General features: G+C 42.9%; 1 protein-coding gene across 1 annotated transcript; it reads right to left on the reverse strand.

Annotated features, from left to right (window-relative positions):
• Positions 1-2,276: 2,276 nt before the first annotated feature.
• MRM3 (mitochondrial rRNA methyltransferase 3) lies at positions 2,277-15,319 on the reverse strand. Its single transcript, XM_073664934.1, has 4 exons — positions 14,978-15,319; positions 12,803-13,047; positions 9,334-9,501; positions 2,277-7,983 (listed from the first exon to the last, which is right to left on the reverse strand). Exons 1-4 carry the CDS (start codon positions 15,295-15,297, stop codon positions 7,457-7,459), a joined length of 1,260 nt encoding a protein of 419 aa, XP_073521035.1. The 5' UTR covers positions 15,298-15,319; the 3' UTR covers positions 2,277-7,456.
• Between the last annotated feature and the right edge of the window lie 50 nt (positions 15,320-15,369).

A 15,369-nucleotide genomic window follows, 5' to 3' on the forward strand; every position in this document is an offset into this window, starting at 1 on the left:
TGAAGCCAGCAAGTGGTTGGTCTTAACAGGAGCACCAAGATGGAGGAAACGGGGCCTTCAGGCAGCCTCAGCAACCCATTAGAGCCTCACTATTATGGTTGACGTATCCATGTGTGGCGCCCCTGAGGGTTCGACCGCCACAGGGATGCTGCACTTCTCTAATGGAGTGTAGTGTTCCTCCTCTGAGGTAAGAACAGTGTGATGGTTGGGACCCAACCCTTGCATCCAACACACACATTTCTCCACCAGAGGGGGCTAGTATGCACTAGGTGCTGCCCTCCTTGTTACAGGGATTCTGGGGAACCAAGAGTTAGGGGAACCAGTTAGTGGGTGAGGGTGGAGGGCTCACATTTTAGTGACACTCAATAATTTCATATTTAATACATTTCCATCTTGGCTCAAGGCCTTTTAGTCTTTGGCTGTCATTTTGATTGTGATCTTCATCACTGAACGTGGATCCTGTGTGGACCTGCAGTGGAGGGAGACACGGCCCTCGTACCTTAGCCCTGGGGTCGAGAGGCAGGCTGCAGATAATGAACGTCTCAGCCCGGTCAAGGACCATGATCAAGAAGGCCCGGAGCTCAAGAGTGTAGCTCTATAGCAAATGGATCCCAGGGAGGATGCAGACGGAGCGGTGTACGCCACCTGTCCTCTCTATGCTGATCTAGTCGGAGGGATTCCTGCTGCAAAAAGGGGTACCGGCCCCCGACACCTGATCTTGCTACTCCACGTCCTGGTCAGGGAAGCCCGGGTAGGCCCTGAGGATCCCAGCGGGTATCAGAAGGAATGGCGCTGCCACCCGTGCCCTTTTTCTGAGAGGAGTTCAGAGGGAGACCCGGCCTATTTACACACATACAGACAGGAAAGGACTCGGTCTGTAGTTCAGGAGCACTCTGGTGCGGGGTCCCGATTAAATGCTGGACTTGCTCGGAGGTTGTCGGACCCCCGTCCCTGGTGACCGCAGGACTCCGCGGGGAGCAGGGAGTTGCCTTCCTACTGCCATCTCTAATGTGAGTAAAGCCTTGGAAGTTCACCCCTATGGCCTCCGGACTGTTTTTATTCTGCGCTACACCGCACAACGCGGCACCCGTACTCCTCTACTACTACCCTCTCCATCCTGTCTCTCTGCCCTGAGGCCTTGCTCCGCCTGTGGGGAGTAGTAATAACTTTGGCCGCCATAATACCATGCCTCAGCGGACTGCAGCGGCACTGGTGGCCTTCACCAGGTGCCACAGGTGGGTAGTCGTAAATTAGCCACTCAACCCGGATAAGCCCACACCATCATTTTTAAATTGTGACGACCCTGAGCACGGAGCGGGTCCGAGCCACGGCTGCATCCCATCTCTCCATCATAGGACCCAACTCCGAGTCCCCCATCTCCCAGGGTAAACAAGGGCTTCCGAGGAAGAGGCGTCACACATGGTTACCTGAATGTATGTCCTACCAGGATCACGTCTCTGAAATATAGCTGTCAGAGATAACAACGTTTAGGGCTCACTCATAAGCGTATACATCATACGAAAGCTATCCAATGTTTTATCTGATAGCACTTGGACCAATGTTAAACTATGGGGCAGTGCAGACCAGCATGCTGTGATAGCACACTCCCATTCAAGTCTATAGGTGCGTGGGAAAACACTAGACTGCACTCGAATGACATCACACAATGGAGAAGATGGACAAATCTTGTTCTCCCTCCTCTCTGCACCTGTGCTACGATTCTCTCATCTGAGAGAATCTGATTACATTAAGGTGACAGTAGGCTCAAACTCAGATCAGAGTTTGATCCAAGTGTCATTTACATAATCGATCCGATTCTCTTGCATGAGAGAATCTATGCTTGTGTAACCCCGGCCTTAAGTTGTAAAACAGCTGGGATCTGAGTGAGCTCTGATTACTGCTACTAGACGCAGGTAAAAACCAAAAACAAGCAAAATACCCAAATAACTAAGTAAATGGATAAATCGCACAGTGCAAAAATAATGATAAATAATAAAGGGTATTTAGTTAACATAATTTTGATCAAAATAATGTAAAAGCCATCCCACCACGTCACGGTAACCCTTATGGGATAATCCTAACTAATATTAAAACCTTACCATTTGTCAAGTGAGCTCTGATTACAGCTACTAGAGGCAGGTGCGGTTGTATAACACCACCAGCACATGTTCTGTGTGGCGCATAATCAGTACTGGCATACACAGCATAGTAGATCTAGAAAATGCAGTACTCACCACTGAAATAATCTGCTTTATTCCAATATAAGAGACATGGTCACAGTATATAACAAGAGATACACAAGACTGTGGCTTTCCTGCAGTGTCATGCACTGCTGCTGGCTGAGAGGAACAGAAAACAATGAAGTCACTGTGGCACTTACCCAGTACTGTAGCCCCATCCCTTTATGGACTGGAGTGGTCAAATATGTACATTTTCTTTAACGCGAACCTGTCATCAGGATTGTGCTAATTAAACTACAAACACTGTCAGGTGGGCGACATTACACTGATTAAAATAATACCGGGGTTGATGAAATCCGTCCTGTGGTTCTTGTATAATCTTTACTTTCAGTTTGGAGATAATGATATGCCTGTGCTCTGGGGTGGCCTGTGGGGGGCGCTCTATCTGGTGCTCTGCTCTAATATTCATCATTGTGGCTTAAATGACAGATCACTTATCCTTCAGTGACCTGCCTCCTATTTTAAACACTGAAATTGCGCAGTTCATATTGTTGTCTTTGGAAAAAATGTTTTAACTCCAGCAAAATGGCACCCGCGCATGTGCAGTAGCAGCTATCGTTTGCCGATAGATGTTACTGCGCATGCGCCACGGCCATTTTAATAGAGCCAAATTATTATTTTTTTGCTCCAACAAAATCGCCACAGTGAGTGCACAGTAGCATCTATCGGAAAACGATAACTGCTACTGCACATGCGCCATTTTGCTGGAGTTAACATTTTTTATCAAAGACAACAATATGAGTTGCGTAAGCGCAGTGTTTAAAATATGAGGCACGCAGGTGTGGGAGACCTGTCATTTAAGCCACAATGAAGAATATCAGAGCATATACCCGGCTTTAAGTAAAAAGCTTTTACGTTTTTTTTTATTGAAAGATGGTTTACTAAGTACCCCATGTTATTTGTATGCACTTTTGATTTTTACTGACAGCAAAAGGTATATGCGCATTTTGTTTCTGTCTTAGGTTTTGTCTGTTATATGGCCAGTGTGAACATGCTCTTATACTTTGCATGCATACCAACTTATACTCCGGCTCATTTCTTTCGATATCTATTCCTAGTACAGTGCTAAGCTCAAAATTCAATTTAGACAACAAGAGAAAAAAAAAAGTTCTTTGCTCCCTCAAGTATACAATCTTTATTACTAAATACATTTTAAAATAAGGAACACAGTAGATTGGACGATATCTGCAGAAATGGGAGGGCACGAAATGAGTATATTAATAATTCTGTGTCTCACACACAGAATTACATTTCATAGACAAAGTAATGCTATCAGCATGTATTAGTAGTATATAGACAGTGGATACCAAGGACCCAGTCAATAATAAAGTGTAAGTACAGTTGAGGTCCAGTAACCCATCACCTATCCCATAAGTGTCAGTATCAAGTCAAACTTTAGGCCAGGGTCACTGGCCATCGATTCGCTCATGTAAGAGAATTGGGCTGATTATGCTAATGTCACTCGGATCAAACTGTTAAGAGTTATCCGATCATCGGATGTACCCGCAGCATGCTGCCGCTTTCTTATGTCGAATCAGCATGAGAAAGAAAGAGGGGGGAAAAAAGTTGCAGATCTGCACTGCCCCATTATTATAACATTGGGTCGAACACTATCCAAAAAAACCCATCAGATAGCACTCGGCCGTGTTATACAGTCGTGTGAGCGAGCCCTGAAAGCGATCTGTTACCAGATTTCACAATACAATCTGTATACAATAATAAATACACTGCTCAAAAATATAAAGGGAACACTTAAACAACAGAATATAATTCCAGGTACATCAAACTTCTGTAAAATCAAACTGTCCACTTAGGAAGCACCACTGATTGACAATCAATTTCACATGCTGTTGTGCAAATGGAATAGACAATAGAAGGAAATTATTGGCAATTATCAAGACACCTTCAATAAAGGAGTGGTTCTGCAGGTGGGGACCACAGACCACATCTCCGTACCAATGCTTTCTGGCTGATGTTTTGGTCATTTTTGAATGTTGGTTGTGCTTTCACACTCGTGGTAGCATGAGACGGACTCTACAACCCACAGAAGTTCCTCAGGTAGTGCAGCTCATCCAGGATGGCACATCAATGCGAGCTGTGGCAAGAAGGTTTGCTGTATCTGTCAGCGTAGTGTCCAGAGGCTGGAGGCGCTACCAGGAGATAGGCCAGTACACCAGGAGACGTGGAGGGGGCCATAGGAGGGCAACAACCCAGCAGCAGGACCGCTACCTCCGCCTTTGTGCAAGGAGGAACACTGCTAGAGCCCTGCAAAATGACCTACAGCAGGCCACAAATGTGCATGTGTCTGCACAAACGGTTAGAAACTGTCTCCATGAGGGTAGTATGAGGGCCTGACGTCCACAGATGGGGGTTGTGCTCACAGCCCAACACCGTGCAGGATGCTTGACATTTGCCACAGAACACCAGGATTGGCTAAGTCACCACTGGCGCCCTGTGCTCTTCACAGATGAAAGCAGGTTCACACTGAGCACATGTGACAGACGTGACAGAGTCTGGAGACGCCATGGAGAGCGATCTGCTGCCTGCAACATCCTTCAGCATAACCGGTTTGGCAGTGGGTCAGTAATGGTGTGGGGTGGCATTTCTTTGGAGGGCCGCACAGCCCTCCATGTGCTCGCCAGAGCTAGCCTGACTGCCATTAGGTACCGAGATGAGATCCTCAGACCCCTTGTGAGACCATATGCTGGTGCGGTTGGCCCTGGGTTCTTCCTAATGCAGGACAATGCCAGACCTCATGTGGCTGGAGTGTGTCAGCAGTTCCTGCAAGGTGAAGACATTGAAGCTATGGACTGGCCCGCCTGTTCCCCAGACCTGAATCCGATTGAGCACATCTGGGACATCATGTCTCGCTCCATCCACCAACGTCACGTTGCACCACAGACTGTCCAGGAGTTGGCGGATGCTTTAGTCCAGGTCTGGGAGGAGATCCCACAGGAGACCATCCGCAACCTCATCAGGAGCATGCCCAGGCATTGTAGGGAGGTCATACAGGCACGTGGAGGCCACACACAATACTGAGCCTCATTTTGACTTGTTTTAAGGACATTACATCAAAGTTGGATCAGCCTGTAGTGTGTTTTTCCACTTTAATTTTGGGGGTGACTCCAAATCCAGGCCTCCATTGGTTAGTAAATTTGATTTCCATTGATGATTTTTGTGTGATTTTGTTGTCAGCACATTCAACTTTGTACAGAACAAAGTATTCAATGAGAATATTTCATTCATTCAGAACTAGGATGTGTTATTTGAGTGTTCCCTTTATTTTTTTTGAGCAGTGTAAATCTTCGACCTGATGAAACTAGTGGAATTACTTTGAAAATCCATGCTACAATGACTATATAATCCAGATATTAAGATGAGCATTTTCTGAGTCCAGCAATAAAATTAAATATGGTAACTCATTAGTCCAATTGAATTCAATCTCAGTGCATCCAGCCTGAGGAGTGCAGCTTGTACAGAGCAGTGTGAGATCTCAGCAGCAGAATGAACATTAAGGAGTTGTATGGAAAGTGACTACATTTTTATGGATTTTCAAAGTAGAGACATCATCCATATCAGGATTAACAGAGATTTTTATTAATACATTTAGATTGTGTAGTGAAGTCTGCTGACAGATCTACTTTAATGCCGACAATAGAATGTGTCATACATATCAACAAGGACAGGAACACCTAACCTTCCGTCCTCCAAGTTTTATAATGGCTTCAGCCCAAGGCACGTTTCAATAAAGGCGGCACCAAAACGCGTCTTGGGGTTGGCGTCAACACACTTGGCACTTCTGGAATAAGCAGTAGGTTACCCGACTATAAATACACTTGCACTTCATTCTTGTCTAGATGCTAAGCATTCTTTGTCTATATATATCTGGTATACTATATATTGGCAATATATGCTGCTGGCATTAATAAATATATATGATGTCATTCTGTATGTGAGACACTAGATTATGCATGTTGATTTACCGCCCTCCCATATCTGTGGATGTTGTCCTATCATACATCGTGATACCTATTTAAAAATATATACAGCCCAATTCATTAAGGAGTTTTTTCCAGAATTCAGATGTAAAATACCTTAAAATAATTTTTGGCAATGAGAAGTTGCACAAAACATGTGTGGCTTGCCATTTTCACTCTGGTCATGGCCAGCTTTGGAAAAGTAGGTGGGATGTGGCAGGGCATAGCCAAGTCCACTTGTATGAATCATCAAAGTTTATACCACTCAGTGGTGTAAATTTTACCAGAAATGTACTCCAGACATGGACTGGAGAACATGTCGGGCAGAGGCACACAGGATTTGTAAGATGCACATAATTCATTAAGTGGCGTGTGCCTCTTACTCCACCATGCCCCTTCATTAAAGCTGACATGTACAACCCCTGTCTAAATAAATCATGCCCAAAATGTATTGTATTTACTAATATTATATACTTCACTTTTTTATACTTATGGGTGTCAAGAAAGCCTTCACTTTATTGATTCTCTAAGCGCCCCTAAATAGGGCAACATATTCAGAGACAAATCTGCTTTAAACAGAAACACTAGACTCACACAACCTATAATTTTGCGATAATAGTTTCCTTTTAAGTTAAAGTTTTTCACCCATGTTCTATTATTCATATCTTCAATGTAGAAGTAAGGGTATGTGCGCACGATCAGGAGCTGCTGCGGAATAGCCGCACCACTTCCGACCTCATTATGCAAATGAGTGGCTGCGATTTTTTTTTTTTTTTTTCCCCCCACATGCGGGCTTTGGTCATTGATGCAAGTTTATGGGGGAAGTCAACATATGGACCCGCAAGAGAAATTGACATGCTGCGGTCTGGAAAGACGCGCCATATCTCAGTTTCTGCAGGTGATCTGCATGCATAGTGGACATGAGATTTTTAGAAATCCCATCCACTACGCTGTAACATCTGGCCACTGCGGGTTTGACGCTGGATAACACACAGCTTCAAACCTGCAGTATTTCCTGATTTGGGCACATACCCTAACACAAACTGAAGCTGCAGAGAGTCCCTCATCGGTTACCAGTGAACCAACAACAGTTTCACATTTGTGGCCAACCCTAGGAATACCTTGATCGCATGAACGCAGAAATCAGCCAGGACATGCTATCTATCTAGTGCTTCTGCCATAAAACCTTATGTGACAGCTTTTCCATTCCCACTAAAATTAATTGAAGTTTTTCTTAAATTACGTGCTGGTTTTAAGCTGTCTTCTTCCCTCAAACAAGAGGATGCTGGCAGCCATAGCGGAATTTAAGCTTTCAATGCCTGGCACAACAGGAATGTACAGTCTGTTGCCATTAGATTTTTCAGCCAGTAGTAATGACTCCAAACTCAGTCCATGCGTTTCTCCCCCAATCACAAGTGCACTAGAACCTCTGGCCCATGGTTCATGATATCCCTGTATAAGAATGTTAGGAATTTCTTGCTTTTCATTATCCTCTCCATCTTCCTCGTCGCTGGATGAGTAATAGTCATCTTGTATTTCATGCAGCCTCTTAGGATTAGATGAAATACCACCATAATCAATAGCTTTAGCATGGCACGTGGTTTCATTGGAGATTTTCTGCCAGAAGTTATCTGCAAGGAACACCTTGGTGTCTTCTGAGAGATAGTTTGACACAGTATTCCAGTCTAAGCTGCTGATTATCGGCAAGCGAAAATGGGCTCCCATGCCGGCTCGGATTACTTTAGGTTCCCACACATCAACACAGCCTAGAATGAAAAAAAAAATATACTTAGTTCTTATTTAAAGGAGAAGAGACAACACGTCCATTTACCCTATTAGGGCATATATATGAGGCTACGGCTCCACTATCAGTGTTTGGTCAGTATTTGTAAGCCAAAACCAGGAGTGGGTCAAAAATACAGAATAGGTGACTTATTTCTATTATACCTTTTCTCTGATTGTTCCTTACCTGGTTTTGGCTCCCACTCCTGAGAAAAAATACTGACCACATACTGATAGTGGGTCCGTGGCCTCAGAGGAAGGTCCTGATCAGGAGAACTCCTCTATGACCCTGAAAGAAGAGCCTCTATGAGCAAGAAAAGAGATGGCTAATCATCCAAATGGCACCCATAAAATATTCCCAAGCAAAATCAGCTGTTTGCCAGGCATCCATGGACCCAGCTGATTTCCATAATGCAGATGCCTTAACAAAAGGTGAGATCTCTGGTCAGACATGGAGTTACAAGTTAAATTAATTAGCCAACATTTACAGGCTGGACTGTAGGATTCCGATAGCATTTCAATATGTATGTAAAATTTGCCTCCGTCCCTAGTCAGTCACTTTCTGCTCTGCACCGTATATGTACAGTGCTGGTGGCAGAGCCCAATTAAGAAGTCCCATATATTTACAGCCTGAGGAGGTCAGAGGTTCACGAGCGGAGCCTGAGTCATCCTCAGTAAATGTCTGCTGTAACATACAGCTGGCACGTTACTAAAATTACCTATCCCAGCATTTATCCTGATAAATATTATATAAAAAACTAAAAGATAAATCCCTTCAATGACCCCAAAAAAATAAATAAACCCATATAAAAGATATTTGGTATTACCACATTTGTAATGACCCCAACTATAAATTTATTACATTATTCACTCAGTTCAAGAAAGTTAAAAGTGAAACAGTCATGTGTGTCACAAATTTGTATCAGTAGAAAAAACAAAAAACAAAAAAAAAACCAACAAAAAAAAAAAAAAAAACACAGCTCATTCCAATAAAACACAAAACAAAAAAACAACAGTATGGGAACCCCAACTGTCAGACATTTATCGTCTAACCTTTGGACATACTATAATTGTCTTTGATGAGACAACTTAGCCTCCATTTTTTAATGTCTTGCATGAAACTCTAGACTGCAACAAACAGCATTAATAATATTCATGCAAGAATTAGAAAATTCCCATGTGATAATGTTTAGTTTGGATCCAAATTATCAACAACAAAAAAAGCATTGAGGGCCGGAGAGACAATGTATTTGGCTCCTGCATAACATTGAGGCTGCCTAGTCGTGTAGTTTACAGTAGTGGTAAGAAGAGCTCGGCCTACGCAGGATACAAACCTTTTGTGAGCAGGACTTTATTGCAGCCAGCTCCAGCGGCACATCTCAGAATGGTGCCCAGGTTCCCAGGATCACGGATGTTATCACAGATCAGAGATAGCGGTAAAGTGTTCTGCACCTGGATGTCAGGAAACTTCATCTTCACATGATCAGGCTTCCCAAAAATTCCTATGAAGGATTTCAAAGTGTTAGGCTATGTGCCCACGATGCAGAATTGAAGCAGAAAATTTCCGCATGTCCTTGCTAGTAAAAACGCATGCGGATTTTAACACGCATTTTTGAAGAGTTTTGACATGCAGATTTGCCATGCGTTTTTCAAATGCATTGAGAAGGCAAATCCACATGCGGAAAAGCACAAATGATGGACATGCTGAGGATTAATCCGCAGGATGGGCACAGAAAATGCGGATTGTCAGTGGGGACCATGGGGCACGTATTGCCAAGCGTTTTCGCTGCAGAAATTCCGCAGCAAAAATACTTGAAAAACGCATCGTGGGCACACAGCCTTATAGTGATAAGCGGCATGTGACAGTAGCAATAACGTTACAGCCATATCTCATTATTCAAGAGGCAAAACTATATGGTCAATTTCAAGATTGATCAGCCAGATGTTAACATGGAACCGAGCTACATTATACAGTTTTATTTCATGTGTAACAATTGCAAGGAAAAAAATAAGAAAAAGAAATCGTTGTGGTGGGCGCTGTCATGGTGCAGACAAGGATAAGAAGGTATAGAAAAAACAAACATTAAAAAACAGCAAAGCGTTTCAAAATGTCTGATTTCTTGCTCAAGCTATCATACAAAGAAGTATGTAAAACAATTTATAAAGGAAGACGAGATTCAAGGAAATTACACGTTCCATCTACTCGTGAGTATCAAAACCAGGACACACAATAGAACAACATATGAATAGTTTATAATCATAATACAACATTATATATACAATCTCTAGATAAAACAATTGTGAAAGAAAGAAAAACATTGTAAAGTTCTCCTTCTCCCACACAATAGTAACAAATACAGTAAGTCCTATTAGGGGCATGTTCTCATGGCCATTTAATTTAACCCCTCAGGGGACAAAGGGCCCAGCTTCAAAGTCTAAAAAGATTTTTTATTAACAAACTGTCTAATACGATATGGATGCAATTCAGGGATTTGTTCTATAATTGTCCATCTTAAACAAGAGGGATATTTATTGTGTGTAGAACAAAAATGTTTAGACAAACTATGATTTAAAAATCCCATTTTTTATATATTGTCTGTTTATTTATCTTTTTCCTAACGGTCTGAATAGTTTTTTTTTTATCTAGAGATTATATATACACAATCTTTTATTCTTTATATTTATTAGGGTTAGAAACTATTCATATGTTTTTCTACTGTGTGTCCGGGTTCTCATACTCACCAGTAGGTGGGATGTGTAATGTCCTTGAATGTTGTCTTCCTTTATAAATAGTTTTATATACTTTGTATGATAGCCTGAGGAAGAAATCAGATTGATTTGGCATTTCTGCTTGATCATAATGGGGTTTAGGGATTCTGCGTGCATTGATAACCATTTTCACTCCGTTTAAATCAGGGTTAAGTAGAGCAGCCATAATGGAGACATAATTGGGAGGGTACCACTTTTTTGGGGATACCTCTCATTTTTAAGTTGTTCATTCTTAAATTGTACTCAAGGTTAGCATTTTCCTGGTTAAGTAATGAGATTTCATTTTGTAAGAGATCCAGAGTCTTAATTCATTTAGGTTTTTTTTGTAAATCTGTTAGGGAACAGATCGTATCCTTTATCTTGCACTTCACATCCGTCATGGATGTTTTAATATCAATGCTTTGTGCTATCGAGATCTTCATTTTGCATAAAGTACTTTTGGATTTAGAAGATTTGTAATCCATCTCATCCTGCGAGTTACTCAGTGTTTGATGATGACTCTTCCTGTGTATCTGCAGACTGTTTCCTTATCTGAATCAGAATGCATTATTGGAGGACAATTAAAAAGATTAAAAAAAAAGTATCACAGAGATCTCATATAAATTCTTTTGACGTAGGGGCACCTGATGCAGGAATGGTCTCAAATAAATTTCCTGCTGTGATCTCATTAATGTAAGACGAGGTGGGCAGTGATCATTGTACTGGTTAGAATCCTGATACAGATGTTTCCCTATGTACGTTTGTGAAATGCTACTGGAGACTTCTGCATGTGTATGATGAGCGCCACACCATGAGCTTTCCCTGCTCATGTTCGCACTGACAGGAGTATAAAAGCCATTTGATAAGTGAGTGACATCCTTGTTTCTAGTTTGCTCCTCAATAAGAGACTCATCGGAGGTGTATTCTGAGTCTCCCTGACATCCCCCCGTAGCATTAATCAGCTGAAGCCGAGTCTACGGTACAGCGGATGGAAATGTCAGTGATGTTACTGCAGCTGTCACGGAGATAGATGTGGATCAGGGGGAATATACTCTACTCCCTTGATCAATTTTATGGGACTCACCGTGATCTGTTCCAGTGACAGGCCCCTGTGCCAATTCTCCATCAGTGTCATTGTCACATTGGGATACATTATGAGTGACACCTTTCCCCACTATGTCAGTTTATATAATTACTAATTACCCCTTCTGTGGGTATATAGCCCACCTTCAGCCCATTCTTTGATGGGGGGCGGTGGGATCTACTGGTGCACCATTCTTTGTTCTGGGTTGAAAGTAGCCACGACGCTGCATGCGGCTTATTAATATGCACGTCCTTCTCTGATAACAAGGGGATGTGCAATGCTTTTCCCCGAGTAAGCAATAGTTATTAGGACTTGTGGACCCCAGTACCTTGCTAGGGGATGCCCCATTCTGCCGTGATGTTCCATAAGGCTGTCATCTGTAGTTTGATCCTCTGCTGCTTGCTGCACTGTTCAGATGCCGGCAATATGGCTGGAGTGAGAGAGAGGGGACGTCCCGGCGATGGAGCAGGGAGCCATTCTATTCCCTCTGCGCTCCATTGCTTGGGATGGATAAGTCCTCGGGGAAAGCTTTGAAGTGTTGTCTTCATGCCCTTTCCCCCGGCACCTTTCAGTGGAGGACCTACATGCTTGGTGGAGCTAAGGGAAATCCACTGTTTGTATGAGGATAACCGTGTCAGAGCTGAGGAGCTTCTGGCTGAAGCATTCAGGCTCTTTGTGGTGCGTACCTCTGAAGACTCAATCCTGGAAGCCATCATTCTTTTTTTTAACTGGTCCAGCGATGTTCCCACATCTGGTAGTTCAATAAAAGTCCACTTGAAAGTCTTCTGGTGTCGCTTAATCCAAAGGTTTCATAGAGCTCAGCAAGCGTGCTGCCGCCCCTGTTCCCTGCCAAATCAAACCCCCACCAAAGGGAACACTAATACAATCGTAATAGGAAGACTACAAAGACTGTTCTAGCTCTCTTCCGAGGCACCACATATGCCAGACTTTTTTTTTTCATCTTTACTTACCCATTAGACCTTGTGGCTTGACAACATCAGACCAGATCTTAATATCTTCAAACTTCACTTTAATTAGGTTTGCCTTCTTTAGTTTCTCAGCCGGCAGAGTCTTGAGCTGCTCTACTCTGCTGAAGAAGAGTGTTTGCAGGACCGCACCAGCGTCTAGAGCGTCCACCAGCAGCCTCTGTCCTTCCAGCAAAACCTGTCCATGGCGCTCGCGGAAGTTTCTTGACTTCACAATTGTAACTACTTTGCTGTATGAGGCATAAAAATAATTGTAAGCAACTACAATGGTATATAAAAAAAGGAGAGAAAAAGAAAGCGGACAAAGAAGCAAATGACAAAATTAGTATCAGACATAACAATCCTAGTGAATAATCAATTCTGGAATAACAATGGTTCGAAGGCTCATTCAGACATCAGTGTAAATCCGTCCGAGCACGGACTAGCCGCAGATCTCCCGACTGGAGCGTGTCAGCTTTCCATGTGCTGGTCATGCTGTGTTTGGGAAAGCCGTGGCCAGTTTGTGCGGACGTCTGGGTCCTTATAGTCACTTATTTTTGCACCTTTTTTAAAGTTAATTTTACTTGTTTTTGTCAGTTTTCTTGTTTTTTTTTGTGCATTAAAACTGTGGTTTTGGTTGCCCAGATATTTTAGACTAATTCATCATGTGCGACTATTAGAAATGTTGCACTCCGGTGCCCTAAATGAGCACAATATCTGCAGAGTTTAGGACCATATAGTGTCACATTAAAATGCTTTTCCAAAACTGTGCTAAGTATGTACACGTTCAGTATTTGCAGCAGAAAAATCTGATGCAAATACTAGAGTGTTGGCAGGAAAACGTTTTGATGCGTTTTCCCCCATTAATATGAGTGGGTGAAAAATACTGAAAAACGCTGAAAGAATCAACACGCTGTAGATCTGAAACTGCTTCAAATCTGCGAGGAAAAGACAGGCAATATGTGCATGAAATCTCAGAAATCTCATTGCCTTTGCTGGTACTATGAATAGCTGCTATTTTGCAGAAAAAAAAAAACAACACAGCAAAAATGAAACATGTGAACATACCCTAAACATTGTAGAGATTTTATAAAAATGTTATAATACCTTGTCAAAAATAAATGCATCGCAATGTGTTAAAAAGGCCTAAATATGTGCAAGAGGCAAAAAATAAATATAAGAATCTCTGAAATTGAGCTAATTCAAACATGGTGAGAACATTTTGTTGAATTTAGTGCGAAATCCACCAGCGCAAAAGCTTAAGACAGAAAAATTACTTGGGAGCTTATTTCTTTACTTTGTAATTAGACAATATAAGGTGCATTCACGCATCATGTGAAATTGTAAGAGTGCTGTCCGATATCTACTCACACAACACTAGAACCCATAGAGGCTCACGGTCTGTTCACACATCCATGGGTCTGTGGGCTGTATTATAGTTTTTTCTTTCACGCATCGGTGTGAATGTCGGTGTAAATATATAATCTCTATAGATAGGATGCGTTCACACATCGGTGTGCTGCACTAAGACTATCACCAGCACACTAGGCACATTAGGCCTGATAATCAGTTATTTATCACAATCCTTAAGTTGGTTTGTAGGGATAATATATATACATCGGACATGTTTGTGGTGATATTATTGTCCCTCTCCCCTGATCTACCACCATTTACGTGATTTTATTTACTTTCAATATTGAACGTGCGTCCTTGTCTATTGCAAGCCCCCCTCCACCACTGTTCTGATCCTTAATAAAGTACAAGCTTTAACTATATACACCATGGAATCTTTGGTGGGTTCTTTCCTTTTCAGTACATGCACATAGTAGTTCCATGCATGGGGAACACAATTTCACAATGACACAAATTGGCAGCATGGTGGCTCAGTGGTTAGCGCTGGTGTCCTAGGTACAAATCCCACCAAGGAGTTTGTATGTTCTCCCTGTGTTTGCTGGGATTGCTCCTGTTTCCGCCCACACCCCACAGACATAATGATAGGGAATCTAGATTGTTGCACATTTACTGTTATATAGACCAATAGGAACTGTTACATTTACAAAAAAACAACCCCAAAAAGGTGAGCTACTCATGTCAACCAATCAGGTCGCTGCTCTCATTTTCCAACCTGCACAAGTAAAATGTGTGCAGGAACCTTATTGGTTCGCTCTGCACTGGGAGTACCTGAGCCTCTTGTCCCCAGCAGCTGCTCGGTCATATCGCAGCTCGTACGTGTGCTGCTCCTCACATCTCCCTTCCTGTACGAAGCTCTCGTCCTTAGTGACGGGGTCACGTCGCTGCTTCTCAGGTGCGGATGCTGCGGCTTTTGTCGGCTCCCTCACGTCCTTCCCCCGCTTCTCGGGCTTCTGCCGGTTTTCCGGGGGAATGATCCGCACCGGTGTCCTCCGCAGAGCTCGTACATCCCGCTTCACTTGCACACTGATTGGGAGCCTTACAATTGTCAGCCTTGAGCAGCCAAGCACGCTCCTCATGAGCGCCGCCATGTTGGGTCGTCGCACCCAGTGACGTCAGCGTACACCAATTAGCCGCCATGTTGTGAGTGGCAGAATACAATT

This window comes from Phyllobates terribilis, unplaced genomic scaffold, assembly GCF_046119375.1.
Source record: "Phyllobates terribilis strain yellow unplaced genomic scaffold, ASM4611937v1 Scaffold_2__4_contigs__length_985480577, whole genome shotgun sequence".
Taxonomy (NCBI): domain Eukaryota; kingdom Metazoa; phylum Chordata; class Amphibia; order Anura; family Dendrobatidae; genus Phyllobates; species Phyllobates terribilis.

What these genes read in the sequence shown, in the direction of transcription:
- MRM3 (XM_073664934.1), bottom strand. Translation starts at nt 15,297, where the DNA reads ATGGCGGCGCTCATGAGGAGCGTGCTTGGCTGCTCAAGGCTGACAATT. An exon ending in GCTGGGGACAAGAGGCTCAG is followed by an intron (nt 13,048 to 14,977) that starts GTACTCCCAGTG and finishes TGCCTCATACAG; the next exon opens with CAAAGTAGTTACAATTGTGA. An exon ending in CAAGCCACAAGGTCTAATGG is followed by an intron (nt 9,502 to 12,802) that starts GTAAGTAAAGAT and finishes AATCCTTCATAG; the next exon opens with GAATTTTTGGGAAGCCTGAT.